This window comes from Syngnathoides biaculeatus, chromosome 17 (genome assembly GCF_019802595.1).
Source record: "Syngnathoides biaculeatus isolate LvHL_M chromosome 17, ASM1980259v1, whole genome shotgun sequence".
Classification (NCBI taxonomy): domain Eukaryota; kingdom Metazoa; phylum Chordata; class Actinopteri; order Syngnathiformes; family Syngnathidae; genus Syngnathoides; species Syngnathoides biaculeatus.
In genome coordinates this window covers 6,936,697-6,953,055 of record NC_084656.1, presented here as the reverse complement: position 1 = coordinate 6,953,055, position 16,359 = coordinate 6,936,697, and the positions used below count along the sequence as shown (strand labels likewise).

The window sequence follows — 16,359 nt, the reverse complement described above, 5'->3', positions numbered from 1 at the left end:
GAAAATTACATATAATATTATTAACTTCAATGTCTATACGAAAAAATAAATATGAGCGGACAGCGTGTCATTCATGGGCAAACTTGCGGAAGTCTCACTAAACAGGCCAGTGGTAACCATATTGCCTGCTACGTCATTTACAGCTGTCACACTGGTACAGTCCCCATTGAGAAGACGCTTGGCACCTGCTATGGGAGATGAGCAACAGTGATTTTCAGATTTTTTTTCCGACGCCCCTTCTGACACGGAAGCCATATATGACAACATCATGAGGTGTAGTGAAATATGTATTTTACAATGTATATAGGAATGTCATTGGCACTTTAATGTATTCGCTGTAAGTATAAAACAAATGCATTTATTGATGATTATAGAGCATTTATTTATACCTAAAGCCCCGAGGTTAGATCTACTTTGACAGAGATGCTGGTTCCTTGACACAAGATGGCTGCAAAACAATGCTGAGAAATTATCCAGCACTTAGGGGTAGGCACAATAATGGAATAGGGGAATCTATCCATTCAGCCATGCATTCTCAATACTGCTTATCCTGTTCTGAAGCATATCCCAGCTGACTTTGACCAAAAGGCAGACTACACCCTGAACTGCCTGCCAGACAGTCGCGGGGAACATAACGTGGACAATCATTCGCACTGACATTCACACCATCACTGAGTGGGAATTAAACCCACGCTGCTTGCAGCAATGTTGGCCAAATGTACCACTCCAATAGATGGCTCTTTAAGTACCAAATCTATGAATAATCAAAAGAACACTTTAAGCTTAAAAACCTCCCAGTATGACATTTTTACACCGCCTATAAACTTAATGATAAAAATGTAAATGATGATAAATCAAATAAACAAATACCTGTACAACAATGTCAACAGAAAGTCTTTCTTTAATATGAATACACATCTTGGACTTCTATATACATTAGTTGAATGGGTTCAATATGTTTACACCCTGAAGATAATGTGAACAATAATGTGTTTTATTTACCAGTTGGCGTACAGTCACCATCTGGCTTCAGATAGTCTTCCTCATCTTCATCATCATCATCCTCACCATAATCTACATGCAGAGAGGATAAAGTAGCTCAGTGGTAAATTTGTCCAAAATCAATTTCATCTGGATGTCTTACCAGCGTCTGCATTATTGATCGGGTGTTTAATGTCCAAAGGCCTCTCAATGGTTCCATAGAAACTGTCTGCATCTGAATCAGAGTCACTATAGCAACAAAGACAATCTTATCATGAGACGATTGTACGTAGAAAGAACAAACGTGTCCTTGTTTTACTTTATTTTTGAGAAACAGAATGGATTTAATCCGGTTACCTTGGAATATGTGACTCTTTTCTGTCATTATAATGATCAATCTCCCGTCGCAAGGATCGCATCCATTTCTGTATTAAAGGATGAAATAAAATGTTATGTTGGTGTGCATTAACTAATCCATCCTTAAATCACAACTCTTCAAACTTTATTATTCATATATAATGTGTGGGTGTGATCATTCCTACCCTCCTCTCATCTTCATTAGCCGCAGAGAAAAACCATGTCCTGTGTTTTCTACTGAAGTGGATCATCTTAAATGGGAAAACATTGTTGGATGTTGTCTCCTCTGCTGCTCTCATCACTCTGTCGGAGAGGATGAACAAAAATTCACATCGGAATGGTATATGCTATCTCTACATATAACAACTAGTTAGCAGAGAATGAAATACATTCAAAAACTCAGATATAAATCTTATCATCTCTGCAAGAATCAAACAGAACACTGCTGCTGACCTACTGTAACCATTTAGAGAGAACGCCCCCTGTGGTGCAGGAGAAGTACTACTTTTAAAGTAGTACACACAGCCCTTGTGGATGATGATATACCTCAATGGCCCTGAGAGAAAAGCAAACAATATTTTTTCACCGACACATGCACTTAATATTATATTCTCATCAAGAGTAAGAGCTATACCATACATGTAATTCTAACTTTACAAATGTATCACTAATGCTTGTTTACTTACTTATTTGATTATTTATTTTTAAAAAATATCAATCCTTCCATTCTCTAGCTTGTTTAGCCTCACATAGATCACGTGTGCTGAAGCCTATGCCATCTGACTTTGAGTGAGGGCCAAGGTACACCCTGAAGTGATCGCCAGCTAATTGTAATAATTACGTAATGATGACATATGCACCTAATAAGGTACTCAGATTTTACATTTAATCCATCCATGGTATACAATGGAAATTGAAATCAATATACCGTGGTGCTTCGAAATACTTTGATTCACGCTTTCTTGAGGGGTTGGAGAGGGTGCCCTTACCAGGGACCTTCTTGGTCTTTTTCTTGACATTCAACATTCCTGTTTTCAGTGTTGGCGATTAAAAGCCTTTGACCATAACCCATTGACTTTCGCCATGCCCAAAACTGCTGTTTTGATCCATAACCATGTCAACTTTGGAATATACTACTGACATGCAAAATGTGGCTGGCAAGGACAATCTCATCCCACCCACTTTTTAAATTTTTTTTACTGTGACCTGGGCTGTGACTGAATCCATTCACTTGGGGCTGGATTATGGAGGTCTGGCAGTGGACCAAGCTGTGTTTGCTAGCCACCCCTACTCCACTGCACTGCAGCTGGAAGACATGGTGTTTGACACTGCTAATGATACATTATTGTGTGACGACTCTTCACTGGCTAACCACGCCCCATGCCGTCTGTGGGTAGAGACGTCAGGTTTTTGACATCATCCGTGGCCACTCCCACCAAGGTGATTCAACCTCTGCTAAGATGGTGGGGGACAAGGTTTCTCTGGCCTGGCCTACGAAGAGGTGTCAAGGCCTAGGTAGACTCGTGCAGTTTCAATGGGACTTGATTGCTCCTACTGGGCTGAGCCCCTTGCATGGGTTATACTCAACTGTTGCTCTGGTTCCAAGAAGGATCTCGTGACCCTATTCACACAGCTTGTAGCCTCTCCGTGTACGTGGGGAGTTTCTTCCAACCGCTGTAGGTCCCTGGTCAGCCACCTCTCATTGAACTAGGTTTCGGAATATAGTGGGAAGTCTGGTTCAGCCTCCAGCCTTGCTCCTGTGATTTCTCAAAACTCGATGTCATCCCTGAAACCCCCTCCTGTGAAGTGCACTTGTTTTGGTCTCCAAATCCACCCCCTCATTGTTTTGATTGTTACATGTTTAGTTTTGTATGAGGGGCCACTGTTCTGTTTCACCTTTCTGACTATCATGAATTCTGGAGTCTTGTGTAGTGACCCACAATAGTCAGAAGACAATCACCAAGTGGGTGAGCCTTAAGTACATGGAAGTGGGGCATGACTTCTGGTTCCCAGTGACTCCTGTTTCTAGGTTAGAAGGAGTGACACTGGTTGTATAAGAGATACATCGACCAAGCCATGACCAAATGTTATTTTAAAAAAATGGAGAGTAAATAATGAATGCACTTGTTTTTTATTTCTCTCTCATCACCCAGAGCATCTCCACAATACGTGTGTATTGAAATTAATTTTGAGATAAAAGTTCTGTCAAGAACGCACGGTGGTGCAGCTGTAAAGCATTGGCCTCACAGTGCTGAGGAACAGGGTTCAATCCCGGGCCTGCTTGTGTGGAGTTTGCATGTTCACCGGTTCAGGATCTACCCTGCCTCCTGGCTGTTTACAGATGGGATAGGCTTTGAGGATAAGCGGCTAAGAAAATGGATGAATGGATGGATGGATGGATGGATGGATGGATGGATGGATGGATGGATGGATGGATGGACGTTGTGTTAAATGTTACTCACATCTCATGAGACTAAACTGGCTGGCTCCCTTTTTGTGGAGGTATCCTGCTATAGTAACTCCTCCAGGCATCGTAAGAAGATTCTGTGCTCCAATGGCTCGCATTGGCACTGGCCAGCACAACTCGAGAGACGACATTGTTCTGCATGAAAGGGAAGGCAGTTGAAGGAGAATTACGATGAAAGCGAGTCAACTGTTCTGTGCCAAAAGGAAAACACAAAGACACATTTGAGGAACTAAAGCAAATTTTAAACTATCATAGAACTTGGTGAGGACATAGCTCTAATGCAGCCCTACGGGGCACAAACCAGTGCAATATGTAGCCCGGATAAATGCACAGGGTTGCGTTTGGAAGGGCATGTGGCATAAAAACTGTGCCAAACAAATATGAGCGTTCATCTAAAGATTATATTTTGTGCAGACGATGTGATCTGAAGTAGATTACTGACTGTAAAGTAGTGGTAGGGGAGAGTGTAGTTTAGGGATCAAAAACGGTTACAATTAATCGGTTAAAACCGGTTTTCGATTGTTTAAAACCGAAACCGTAATCGGACTTTTGAAATCGGTTAAAATTTCCAATAATTTCTTCCGGTTCCGGTATTCCACATTGTGCTATTTTTTCAATATCATTTCCACTTTTTTCAAGAATGTTAACATTAAAACATTTTTACAAAAAAAAGAACAAAAATTTAACTTACACGAGTGCTTTGTTGAAAGCCACATTCAACAAGCTTGTTTGTCAATATTGTATACAAACTACCCCATTACCGCGGAGTAAATTAACGATCGATGGTGTAGCGCCGGAGAAAAGGAGTCGGAGGCGGAGTGTCGGATACAGGAACAAAACTTGTTTTATTGCCAGACATCAAAACACTACTCGCATAACGGCGGGAACTCTGTGAACTCGTCACTCCGGAAGAGCAACAACAAAAACAGTCCGTGCGGAACCCCGCACCCCAACTCGAGGTCCCGTGGGTGAATTATGTAAACACCACAATGGTACCGATTTTAAAACTGATTAATCAGTTTTTTGCTACAGGTCTTCGGTTAAAACCGATTATGAAAGTACGCGTTTTTTTGCAATCCCTAGTGTAGCTCAACAGCATAGGATGGTGGTGTGTAGGATGACTCTGGTGGTGGGTAGGAAGATTAAGAAGACAAAGGTAGAGCAGAGAACCATGTGGTGGAAGCTGAGAAAGGAAGAATGTTGTGCGGCCTTTCGGAAAGAGGTGAGACAGGCTCTCGATGTACAGCAGAAGCTCCTGGAAGACTGGACTACGACAACCAAGGTAATCAGAGAGACAGGCAGGAGAGTACTTGGTGTGTCTTTGGTAGGAAAGGGGAGAAGGAGACTTGGAGGTGGAACCCCAAAATACAGGGAGTCATACAAGGAAAGAGATTAGCGAAGAAGAAGTGGGACACTAAGAGGACTGAGGAGAGGCGAAAGGAGTACATCGAGATGCGACGTAGGGCAAAGGGTAGAGGTGGCAAAGGCTAAACAAGAGGCATATGAAGACATGTACACCAGGTTGGACACGAAAGAAGGAGAAAAGGATCTCTACAGGTTGGCCAGACAGAGGAATAGAGATGAGAAGGATGTGCAGCAGGTAAGGGTGATTCAGGATAGAGATGGAAATGTGTTGACTGGTGCCAGTAGTGTGCTAAATAGATGGAAAGAATACTCTGAGAAGTTGATGAATGAAGAAAATGAAAGAGAAGGAAGAGTTGAAGAGGCAAGTGTGAAGGACCAGGAAGTGGCAATGATTAGTAAAGGGGAAGTCAGAAAGGCACTAAAAAGGATGAAAAATGGAAAGGCAGTTGGTCCTGATGACATACCCGTGGAGGTATGAAAGCAATTTGGAGAGATGGCTGTGGAATTTTTGACCAACTTATTCAACAGAATACTAGCAGGCGAAAAGATGCCTTAAGAATGGATGAAACGTGTTCTAGTTCCCATTTTTAAGAACAAAGGCAAATGTTCAGAGCTATGGGAATTACAGAGGAATAAAGTTGATGAGCCACACAATGGCTAGACTCAGGACAGAAGTAAGTATCTGCGAGCAACAGTCTGGTTTCATGCCTAGAAAGAGTACCACAGATGCATTATTTGCCTTGAGGATGCTAGTGGAAAAGTACAGAGAAGGTCAGAAGGAGCTACATTGTGTCTTTGTGGATCTAGAGAAAGCCTATGACAAAGTACCAAGAGAGGAACTGTGGTACTGCATGCGTAAGTCTGGCGTGGCAGAGAAGTACGTTAAAATAGTACAGGACATGTATGATGGCAGCAGAACAATGGTGAGGTGTGCCGTAGGTGTGACAGAAAAATTTAAGGTGGAGGTGGGACTGCATCAAGGATCAGCTCTGAGCCCCTTCCTGTTTGCAGTGGTCATCGATAGGCTGACAGATGAGGTTAGACTGGAATCCCCTTGGACCATGATGTTCGCAGATGATATTGTGATATGCAGTGAAAGCAGGGAGCATGCAGAGGAACAATTAGAAAGATGAAGACATGCACTGGAAAAGAGAGGAATGAAAATTAGCCGGAGTAAAACAGAATATATGTGCGTGAATGAGAAAGGTGGAGGGGGAAGAGTGAGGCTACAGGAAGAAGGGATAGCAACAGTGGAGGACTTCAAATATTTCCGGTCAACAATCCAGAGCAATGGTGAGTGTGGTAAGGAAGTGAAGAAATGGGTCCAAGCAGGTTGGAACAGCTGGCGGAAGGTGTCTGGTGTGTTATGTGACAGAAGAGTCTCTGCTCGGCTGAAGGATAAAGTTTACAAAACAGTGGTGAGGCTGGCGATGATGTACGGATTAGAGACGTTGGCACTGAAGAAACAACAGGAAGCAGAATTGGAGGTAGCAGAAATGAAGAGTTTGTTTTCAAAACAAGACATAGGCATTTTTTTCAGATTTACAAAACTCGCGCCAAAATTATCCAGCTCCGAATGGATAATTTTGGCGCGAGTTTCGTAAATCTGAAAAAAAATGCCTATGTCTCGTTTTGAAAACAAACTCTTCAAATGAAGATGTTGAGGTTCTCGCTTGGAGTGAGCAGGTTGGATAGGATTTGAAATGAGCTCATTAGAGGGACAGCCAAAGTTGGATGTTTTGGAGATAAAATTCAAGAGAGCAGACTTCGATGGTTTGGACATGTTCAGAGGCGAGAGAGTGAGTATATTGGTAGAAGGATGCTGAGGATGGAGCTGCCAGGCAAAAGAGCGAGAGGAAGACCAAAGAGAAGGTTTATGGATGTGGTGAGGGAAGACATGAGGGCAGTTGGGGTTAGAAAGGAAGATGCAGAAGATAGGCTAAGATGGAAAAAGATGACTCGCTGTGGCGACCCCTAACGGGACAAACGAAACGAAAAGAAGAAGAAGAAGAGGACATAGCTCCGCTAAGGTTAAATGGAGTGAAATCGTGGAACACACTTTCTTTAATCAATAATATACACACTTACAAATATTGGTCAGTTAATGGCAACATAAATCCTTTATTGTGAATCCACACCAACACTCAAACACAAGCTTGACAAGTGTTTTTTTAAATCCTGGTCCAAACAAAATTCTGTCCTTTTAACAATGTCCAAACAAACTCAGAATAAATAGCAAAAGCAATACACTAACACAAATCACATTGTTTAAAAAAGTAAAATTTCTACAATGTGCAAATTCCATTTCCGATTAAGTTGGTCATTGCAAAATGTAAATAAAAACTGATTAAGGCATGTAATTCCTTTCCAACATGTATTCAAATGAATATTCTACAAAGACAAAATATTTAAAGTTCAAAGTGTGAAACTTTTTTTTTTTAAATATTCACTCATTCTGAATTTGATCCCTACATATGTTCCGCAATCAGTTGGAACAGGGGAATTTTATTTTTTAAATCAGTGTTGAATCACCTTTCCTTTTAACAACACTCAATAAGCATTTGGGAGCTGATGGCTGTAATTGTCGAAGGTGTATAGATGGAATTCCTTCCCATTCTGGCATGATATACAACTTTGGTTGCTCAACAGTCTTCATTGTCATATTTTGGCTTCATAATGCACTACAAATTTTTATTGGGAGACAGGTCTGCATTACTGCAAGGCGCGTCGAGTACTTGCACTCATTTACTACAAAGTCACGCCGCCAGAATTTGAAAGAGACAGAGATGTCCCTGAAAAAGATGTTGCTTAGAAGGCAGCATGCTGTATTCATGCTCCAAAACCTTCAGGATTAATGGGGCCTCAGATATGGAAGTTACTCACACCATGGGCACTAATACAACCCCAATCCATCACAGATCCTGGCTTTTGAACTTTGTACTGGTAACAGTCCAAATGGTCCTTTTCCTCTTTGGCCCAGAGCGAACCATGTTCATGATTTACAAAAAAAAAAACCCAAAAAACACATTTGAAATGTGGATTTGTCAGACCCCAGCATATTTTTTACATATTTTGTTAGTTGTTTGTGTTTTTTTTTTGGCGTTGTCTCAGATGAGCTTCGGCCCAACAAAAACCGATGGGGTTTTGTAGGTATTGTTGATGCAGTACTGTATATAGTGTTCACTTTGCGTCGTAGAATTTTAATTTGCATTTGTGCAAATGTCATGACAAACTGCCTTAACTGAAAATGGTTTTCTGAAGTGTTCCTGAGCCCACATGGCAATAACCTTTTTCACTGATGCCAGTTTTTAATGCAGTGCTTCTTAAGGGGTCAAAGGTCACAGGCATTCAACGTAAGTCTTCAGGCTGGCTGCTTACAACCAGAGATTTCTCCAGACTATTGGACTCTTTTGATTATATCATAAATTGTAGATGATGAAATCCTATCAGTAAATTCAATGCAAGTGTACGTTGACGCACATTCTTCAACTATTTACATACAAACTAGATGTTCACAAAGAGGTGAAGCTCGCAACATCCTTTCTTGTGAACAGCTGAACCTTTAGGGGAGTCTCGTTTTATACAGAAGTATGACACTCATCCGTTCCCGATTAACCCATTCACCTGCAGATTGTTCCAAAAATGTGGTTTTTTTTTTGCCTGTTCCATCCATTATTGACTCAAATTTAAACGAGAGAATATTTGAAAAAAAAAACAAAACAATAATGTTAATCAGTTTGCACAATAAATATCTTGTCTTTGTAGTTTGCACTGTTTTTTTTTTCTGAGTCATACGAACAAAAGACTAAATAAATAAATCAAATATATAAATCAAGGAGGGGCATATTATTGTTGTTTGGCACAGTTGTCCACACTTCTGTTAGCAGATGTTCGATGTTAAAAATTGAGCTTCAATCACATAGACCTCCCCTATGGTTCCTCCAGGATGTCACGACCCATCGATACGGAGGTAGGACCCAAATGCAGGAGTTGGGAGACGCAGAGGTAATTCGGGAAAAACGTTTATTATTCCAAGGTCCGGGATCGGGCAGGCAGTCAGGTGCAGCAGCGGTAGTCAGGACATCGGGCGTGGAGGGCAGATCCGCGGGTAGGCAGAAGTGTCAAAGGAGTCAGGCTTATGGGGTCGGTCGGAGAACAGGCGGAGGTCGGTACGCACGGGAATAAAATCGGAGGTACGGGAGTGCTGGAACGGGGCATGAACCGCAACGATCTGGCACCGGACCAGTCGTCCCCATGGTCCTATATACACCGGGGCCAATCACCCAGCATGAGGCGCAGGTGTGCGCCTCTCAATCAGTGTGGCCGTGCGGGAACAGCCAGGGCTGGACCGGCAGGACCATGACAGGCGCCCCCCTCTAAGGCACGGCTCCCAGACGTGCCTAAACAAAAGAAACACACACAAAAATTAACAAGTCCAGGGGCGGGCGGAAGGGCGTCCGGACCCCCCCAACCCCAGTCTGTCTGGTGACCGTCCAGGCCACCAAACGTGAGGCGTCCGGCTGGACAGGTCAGGAGGACGACCCGGACGCCAAGCACCAGGATCCCCACGTGGCGATTCGGGTGGACGACCTCGGTGAGGAACCCAATGGCGAAGCAGGAACCAGACCAAGACAGGCAACTGCTCCGGATGAGGACCTCCCACGCTGTGGTTGCGAGACGACCAGGGATTGGTCGCCGCAAGGCTTGGCCAGGAGACAGCCGTGGACTGGTCACCAACGAGGCTCAGCCACAAGGTGGCCAGGGAGCGGTCCCCGCTGCCGAGGCCGGGTCATAAAGCGGCTGGGAACCATCAGGGGCGAAAAGGATGACGGAGAGAAGGACCAAAGCCATGACGGCCACAATCACCATCACAGTCATCCCAGGCCTTTCCAGTTCCAGGGTGGCCCAACAGAACTCCCCAGCTCCTGTCGCCGTTGAGACAAGGGCGTGGAACGGCCGCGGACTGGTCGCTGCCGAGACTGGAATGAAGACAACTGTCGCCGTCTGCTGGACAGGAAAGTGAGGATGCCAATGAGCCGTCGCCATCCTCTGTTGCCGTTGAGACATGGGCGTGGAACAACCACGTGCCAGTCGCCGACGAAGCAGGAGCATGGAGCGGCCGCGGGCTAGTCGCTGCTGGTACTCCTGGACGGGAACGTGTGGGCGTGCCATCGAGTCGCCATTGAAGCAGGACCGTGGAGCGGCCGTGGACCGGTCGCCACCAGTACTCCAGGACACGGATAAGAAGCGGCTGCGGAGATGTCGCCACGTCCTGGACAGCAACGTGAGGCGGCGGTGGATCGGTCTCCGCTGCCGAGGAGAGCTCACGTGGCAGTGGAGACCGATCCGTGGCCACCGCAGCGTGAGCCTCCAGTGAAACAGCCAAAACCGCGGCGTGGGCGTGGCGAGGTGGCGGATCCGTTCCCACTGCAACGTGCGCTTGGCTTGGTCGCGGATCAGTTGCCACTGCAACGTGAACGAGAGGAGGCAGAGAGTCAGTTAAAACCACAACGTGGGCGTGTCTCGGGAGCGGATCAGTTGCCACTGCCGCGTGTGCATAAATCAGCAACGAGTCTGTTGAAACTGCAACGTGGGCGTTTCTCGGGAAGGATCCGTCGCGAGACGACATAAGCCTTGCTTGGTAGCGGGTCCGTTGCTACTGCGATGTCAGCATAACTCGGCTGGTTCAGTAATCCTTTCCGGACCTGAGCAGTGAGGACCGCCAGTTCGGCGCTCTGCCGCTCTATCTCCACACGGATTTCGCGGTAGAACACCTTGTGATTTAGCGGACCCTCCTCCCGGTGCCGGTTTAACCGTTGCCGGTGAGGAGTGGGTGGACGAGAACGGCGTCTTTGTTGCCACGCAGCGGGTGGCACAAGGGAGTGCCCGGCCTGGGCGTCTCCTCTGGCCGCCACGCGGAGGTCCCAGGTAGATGGCGAAGCGGGTTCCCACAAACGGATTTGGGGACCTCGGACCTACCGTGCGAAGACACTCGGGAGCTGGAGTTGAGGGGAGGTGAAACAAACTGACTGGGATTAACAATCGGGCGAAGAGATTCATAATCGAAATAATCTGAGTCGTAGTCAGGCAGCCGGTCACATAAATCCAGGTCCTCCTCATAGTCCAAAAAAATCAGAGTCCAAAAGAATAGGAAGTGCTGGACGGGTCATGGTCGGGACGTATTCATAGGTCGTCGGCGGAGCGTGTGACACGGAAGTGGAGGACGTCATGGAGCCTACACGGATCGGACAGGCTTGGTCCTCCGGCAATCCGTCTACCTTCCGTCAGTCCCGGCGACGCCCGGTCTTTCCTGCTGGGTCCTGTTTTCTCCAGATCGTTCTGTCACGACCCTTCGAAATGGGAGTAGGACCCAAATGCAGGAGTCGGGAGACGCAGAGGTAATTTGGGAAAACATTTATCATTCCAAGGTCGAGGATTGGGCAGGCAGTCAGGTGCAGCAGCGGAGGTCAGGACGTTGGGCGTGGAGGCCATGTCCGCGGGCAGGCAGGAGTTGGTACACGGGAGATCGATCACGGAAGACAGAAGTGTCAAAGGAGTCAGGCTTACGGGGTCAGTCGGAGAACAGGTGGAGGTCGGTACACACGGGTTGACGATCAGAGATATGGGAGTGCTGGAACGGGGCATGAGTTGCAACGATATGGCGCCGGACCAGTCGCCCCTATGGTCCTATACACACCGGGGCCAATCAGCCAGCATGAGGCGCAGGTGTGCGCCTCCTAATCAGTCAGGGCTGGACTGGCAGGACCATGACACAGGAAGGAGTATTGTATTCCTCTTTATACAAAGTTATTCAATTTGCTATAGTTGATGGGGCAAATTTTGTCAAAAGTCCAGCCCAAGCTACAATTCCCTTATTCATTCATAAGCTTCTTCAATTTAAACTCATTTATTATTCTGAGCTAGAGAAAGAAGAGTGCAAATACTGTGTAATGTCTTTGTGTAAACATACAGGGTGTCCAGGAATAATGCACACTATGAGGCTGAGGCCCACCAAAAACAAACAGACAAAAGATAAAAGTGCTGTCAAAATAGTACTGGCACAACATTCCACAAATCCCATTCATGCTAACAGATCGTTAATCACGTTGTGATCACTGCAAATTGAACACAAAATGTTAGCTGTAGCATTTTTTGGCACATCTTAATGGCACATGGACACTGTAAACGATGACGTCACTCCTTCTTTGCACCTCGTGAACAAGGTTAGACTTTTTCTGGTTTTCTGCCTACCTCCTCTCGAGCTTTGTGTTGACGCTGGTCCCTGCGTTGCTGTTCCTCCAAAGATTGACAGTTGAGGCAACAACCGTGCATGCCAAAGTTGGCGACAGATCTGTGGCAGGACCTTTAAATTGACCCACATGAAGTCCACTAGACTCCTTTTGCTTTTCCTCTTGCTCTCTTGAGGTTGACAATAGTCAATTTCTCTTTTACTGGAAACGTTTTCCATGCATGCTCTCCCTCACACACTCAAGCTGACTTCAGTAGACAAACAATCTGACTTCAAACAGGAAATATCGATGCTCTGAGTCTTGAGGTATCGTGTACAGTGTATGGTATGTGTGTGTGTGTCCGTGCGTGTGTGTGAGTGTGTGTCATGCATGTGTGTCTGGCAAGTGCTTATGTGTCCAAATAAACATCCCAAGTGAAGCCTTTCATCCTCAAACAAGTTTATAGTTAACTACCAGTTTATCAGCAGTCCCGGGGAATGAAGGGTGGATGATAATGTGATGATGATGATGTGTGTGTGTGCAGCCCAAGACCTTAGGCATTTACTCCCTTTCACTGTGACAGTATAATGTAGACTGATAAAAACATTTGTCTTTGTGGTGTGCTACAATCCAACCGCATTCCTAAATACTAACGTGTATGTACTAACGTATGATGGCATTAAGTAGCTTTCATTGCAATGTCATTAGGTACAAATGACAACGTGTTATTATTGTTGTCAAAAGTCAAACTTGTGTTATGCCTGTAAAGACAGTTTCGGGTTATGATGTGAGTGTCCCTTATATTTGAGTGTATCATCAAGAAAAGTGTCAAACAAAGCAACGTTACAACATACAGTAAGTGACATCACCTGACACATCAGCAAATCTGAAGGTCTAAAGCCTTAACTGTATTTGTGTTTTGCTCCTAGCTAAAGGCTGTTTTGTGATACCACAATAGAAGAGCATTGTTAATGGAAAAGAAAAGTGTGAGTGTAACCACAGAAACAGAAAAATATGTAAAATATAAAATAAAATATAAAATATTATTATAATAATACACAATATGATAAATGCAATTATTTGATATGCATCTAATTGGTATTTTTCCTAGTTATTAATTATGTTATTATGTAGCAAGAGTTTACAGTAATAGACATACACGAACACTAATAACACTAATTGCGCAAGTAACACGAAAGCACCACAAGGTGACAGTATCACTCTTCAAATACCTTCATTTGGCAGTGCTTTTTTCCCCCCTTTTAATTCTACAACAGTTCTCTTACATAGTTCAATGTTTCAATCTGAAAATGTTACCTTAACAGAATTTCTAATGTGAAAATCTGAACCTTAAACAAGTTTATGTCATTTTCAGTGACAAGTGCTCACCACTGGCTCAGAAGGGATCGTGTTTAACGCCACTCAGTCACTTTATGTTCAAAGAAATGAACACACCCAGTATCACTAAAACGTTACAGAATTAAAGCCCAAGTCCCATTTAAATGCACTCAGAGCATAGTTACAGTATGAACAATCTTGTGATTTGACATGCTGTTTTCTTTTTGGCTAAAAGTGAAACAATGAGTCAAGCCTCAGGAATGATGTCTAATGGAGGTTGAAACGCAACGCAGATAAGACACGTAAACTCAAGTCAATTATCAGGGTGGAGTGGATGCAAGACGACACGCGGAAGATATGTGTGTTATGTTCTTTGCTGTGAACACCACCGCTCTCATCAGCTCATTGTGGCAGAGGTCCGAGTTATCAACTGGAGGGTTGAATTTCCTGAGCCCCCCCCCCCCCCAACTTTCCAACGTTTTAGTGCCGGTTCCACTGTAAAAATTCCACGCCAGCAAAACGCTTTTCTGTCGTTATTCACCCATTGGTCACACGCTCAACACACTCGTCTTACGTTGACAAATCGCTCGTCGCGCCCCAATGACGTGTTTGCACACGCTAATGGTTTTTAGGGCTATCTTATTTGGTCGCTGTTACACGCTTTTCGTGCGGTAGACACGCTTTTCATGCGTTAGACACACGTTAAGTCATGTGTTAGACACACGTTAATCACACGCCACATAAGTCATCCGCGTTTGAGAACGGTGAAAAATAGGATGATTGAAATGTTCAGAGGACGTTGACCAGAACGTCATGGTGTGACGGAGCCTTAAGGAAAAATCAAAAGACACACTGAGAATTTTTCCTTTGATGTTTTCATGCCATGCCTGATGGCAGAATATCCGACTTCATTTCTCCCAAACATCGTAGTCAAATTTCAAACTGAATGTCTTCTGGAGTATTCAATGTTCCACTAAACTTTCATATGGGCTGAAACAAGACCTGTTTACAAGTCCATCAACTTAAAATTGCCGTATTAAACAAAAATATTTAGGAGATTGCCATATTCAAAATATATTTTTTTACAAATACAACACAAATACAAAGTTTTTATATTTCTGTAAAGCCACACATTTGCATCATTGAGGAAAAACTTCAATAGGACAATAATGGATACAAATGACACAATATTGTTAAACAAAAAATGGAAAAAACAAAACAAAACCTGCCCACGTTCGTTTCACTTGATTATTCCCACAATAGTGAATAGCAGGACATCCAGTTCAATGTCAATAATAATTACTAATCATGATTCCGAAATTCAAAAAGTGAAACTCACGTCTGACATTAAAAAAAATCTACACATATATATAAATCATTTCCTTTCTCTCTCTCTCTCGATCTCTTGCTCTCTCTCTCTCTCGCTTTTCTCTTACAGCTCACAAAAACCAAAATTTCATTATCTTTTGAAATGTAAACATCACAAAGGAAACAAACAAAATCATTTCCAATATAGGAATTAGGTGAGTAAGGTAGAGTTTGCGTTTTATCCCCATGCCTGTGTGAGTTTCCTCCGGGCACTCCGGTTTCCTCCCACATCCCAAAAACATGCAACATTAATTGGAGACTCAAAATTGCCCTTAGGTGTGATTGTGAGTGTGACTGTTGTCTGTCTCCATGTGCCACGCGATTGGCTGGCAAGCTGTTCGGGGTGTACCCCGCTTCCTGCCCATTGACAGCTGGGATAGGCTCCAGCACTCCCGTGACCCTAGTGAGGATAAGCGGCTTAGATAATGGATGGATGCTCAATGAATCTGAATAATGCATGAGTTTGTTCCTTTGAACTGTGTGCTGAAATAAGTTGACTTTTTTTTTTTTTTTACAATATTTTAATTAATTGAACTGGACCCGCTCTGAAGGAAAGTTTCACAAATCTATCATTCGTTAAATTTGTTTTTCTCACTTTTTTTGTTCTGTTCGGCTGTTAGGTTAGGCAGAATGGAGGATCTGTATCTCTTTTTACCAGAACGGTGTTATTGTGTCACAGTGGAGTTTATAAGCTCCCACTGTGGTTTGTGAGTATTATACTGGCTAGTCGATCTGTTGAAAAGAGTGGTTTCAAACTGGTGGTGTCAGGATGGTGGGTTTTAAATTGTCAGCACTAGCACCAATGTTCCCTCTAATTTTCATGTCTGCGCAAACATACTAAGCCCCAAAGCACTCCCTTTGACAGGGACAAGGACAGGAGAAGAAGCATGCAGGACAAAGGTTTAGAACCTGCTGTACAACAGAATTGTCATGGTAGTGACTGTGGAAATTACAAACGTATTTTGAAAAAGAGTAGGAGTGAGGGGATACAGAAGCAATTTGCATCTTCACAAGTTATTTATCGCAATAAGTGAGAGGCCTCACATGCATTGAAAAAGTTTCAGGGGTCTGTTCCTGCAGACACGTGCTGGTGTGACACCTTTTTACATGCATCATGACTAACGGAGTGTCCTGAACCACAATGGCTCAGGACAACCTCATAATAAAACCAGAAGTGGGATTGGTCCCATGAGTCCACCTGAAAGCAGCCGGGGGACGGGACTTGTCACACAATGAAGGACTCAGTGTCATGGT

The 16,359-nt window shown here is 44.1% G+C and overlaps 1 protein-coding gene across 1 annotated transcript in view; it reads right to left on the bottom strand.

Moving 5' to 3' along the window:
- Nucleotides 1–16,359, bottom strand: part of sh3bp2 (SH3-domain binding protein 2) — a 30,577-nt gene that overhangs the window by 11,509 nt on the left and 2,709 nt on the right. Inside the window, exons 2-7 of the mRNA XM_061801818.1 lie at nucleotides 3,801–3,940; nucleotides 1,792–1,894; nucleotides 1,524–1,641; nucleotides 1,339–1,406; nucleotides 1,145–1,230; nucleotides 1,003–1,074 (exon numbers count right to left, since the gene is read on the bottom strand). Of these exons, the coding sequence (XP_061657802.1) occupies nucleotides 1,003–1,074; nucleotides 1,145–1,230; nucleotides 1,339–1,406; nucleotides 1,524–1,641; nucleotides 1,792–1,894; nucleotides 3,801–3,936 (583 nt within the window). The 5' untranslated portion in view covers nucleotides 3,937–3,940. The remainder of the gene's footprint in view (nucleotides 1–1,002; nucleotides 1,075–1,144; nucleotides 1,231–1,338; nucleotides 1,407–1,523; nucleotides 1,642–1,791; nucleotides 1,895–3,800; nucleotides 3,941–16,359) is intronic.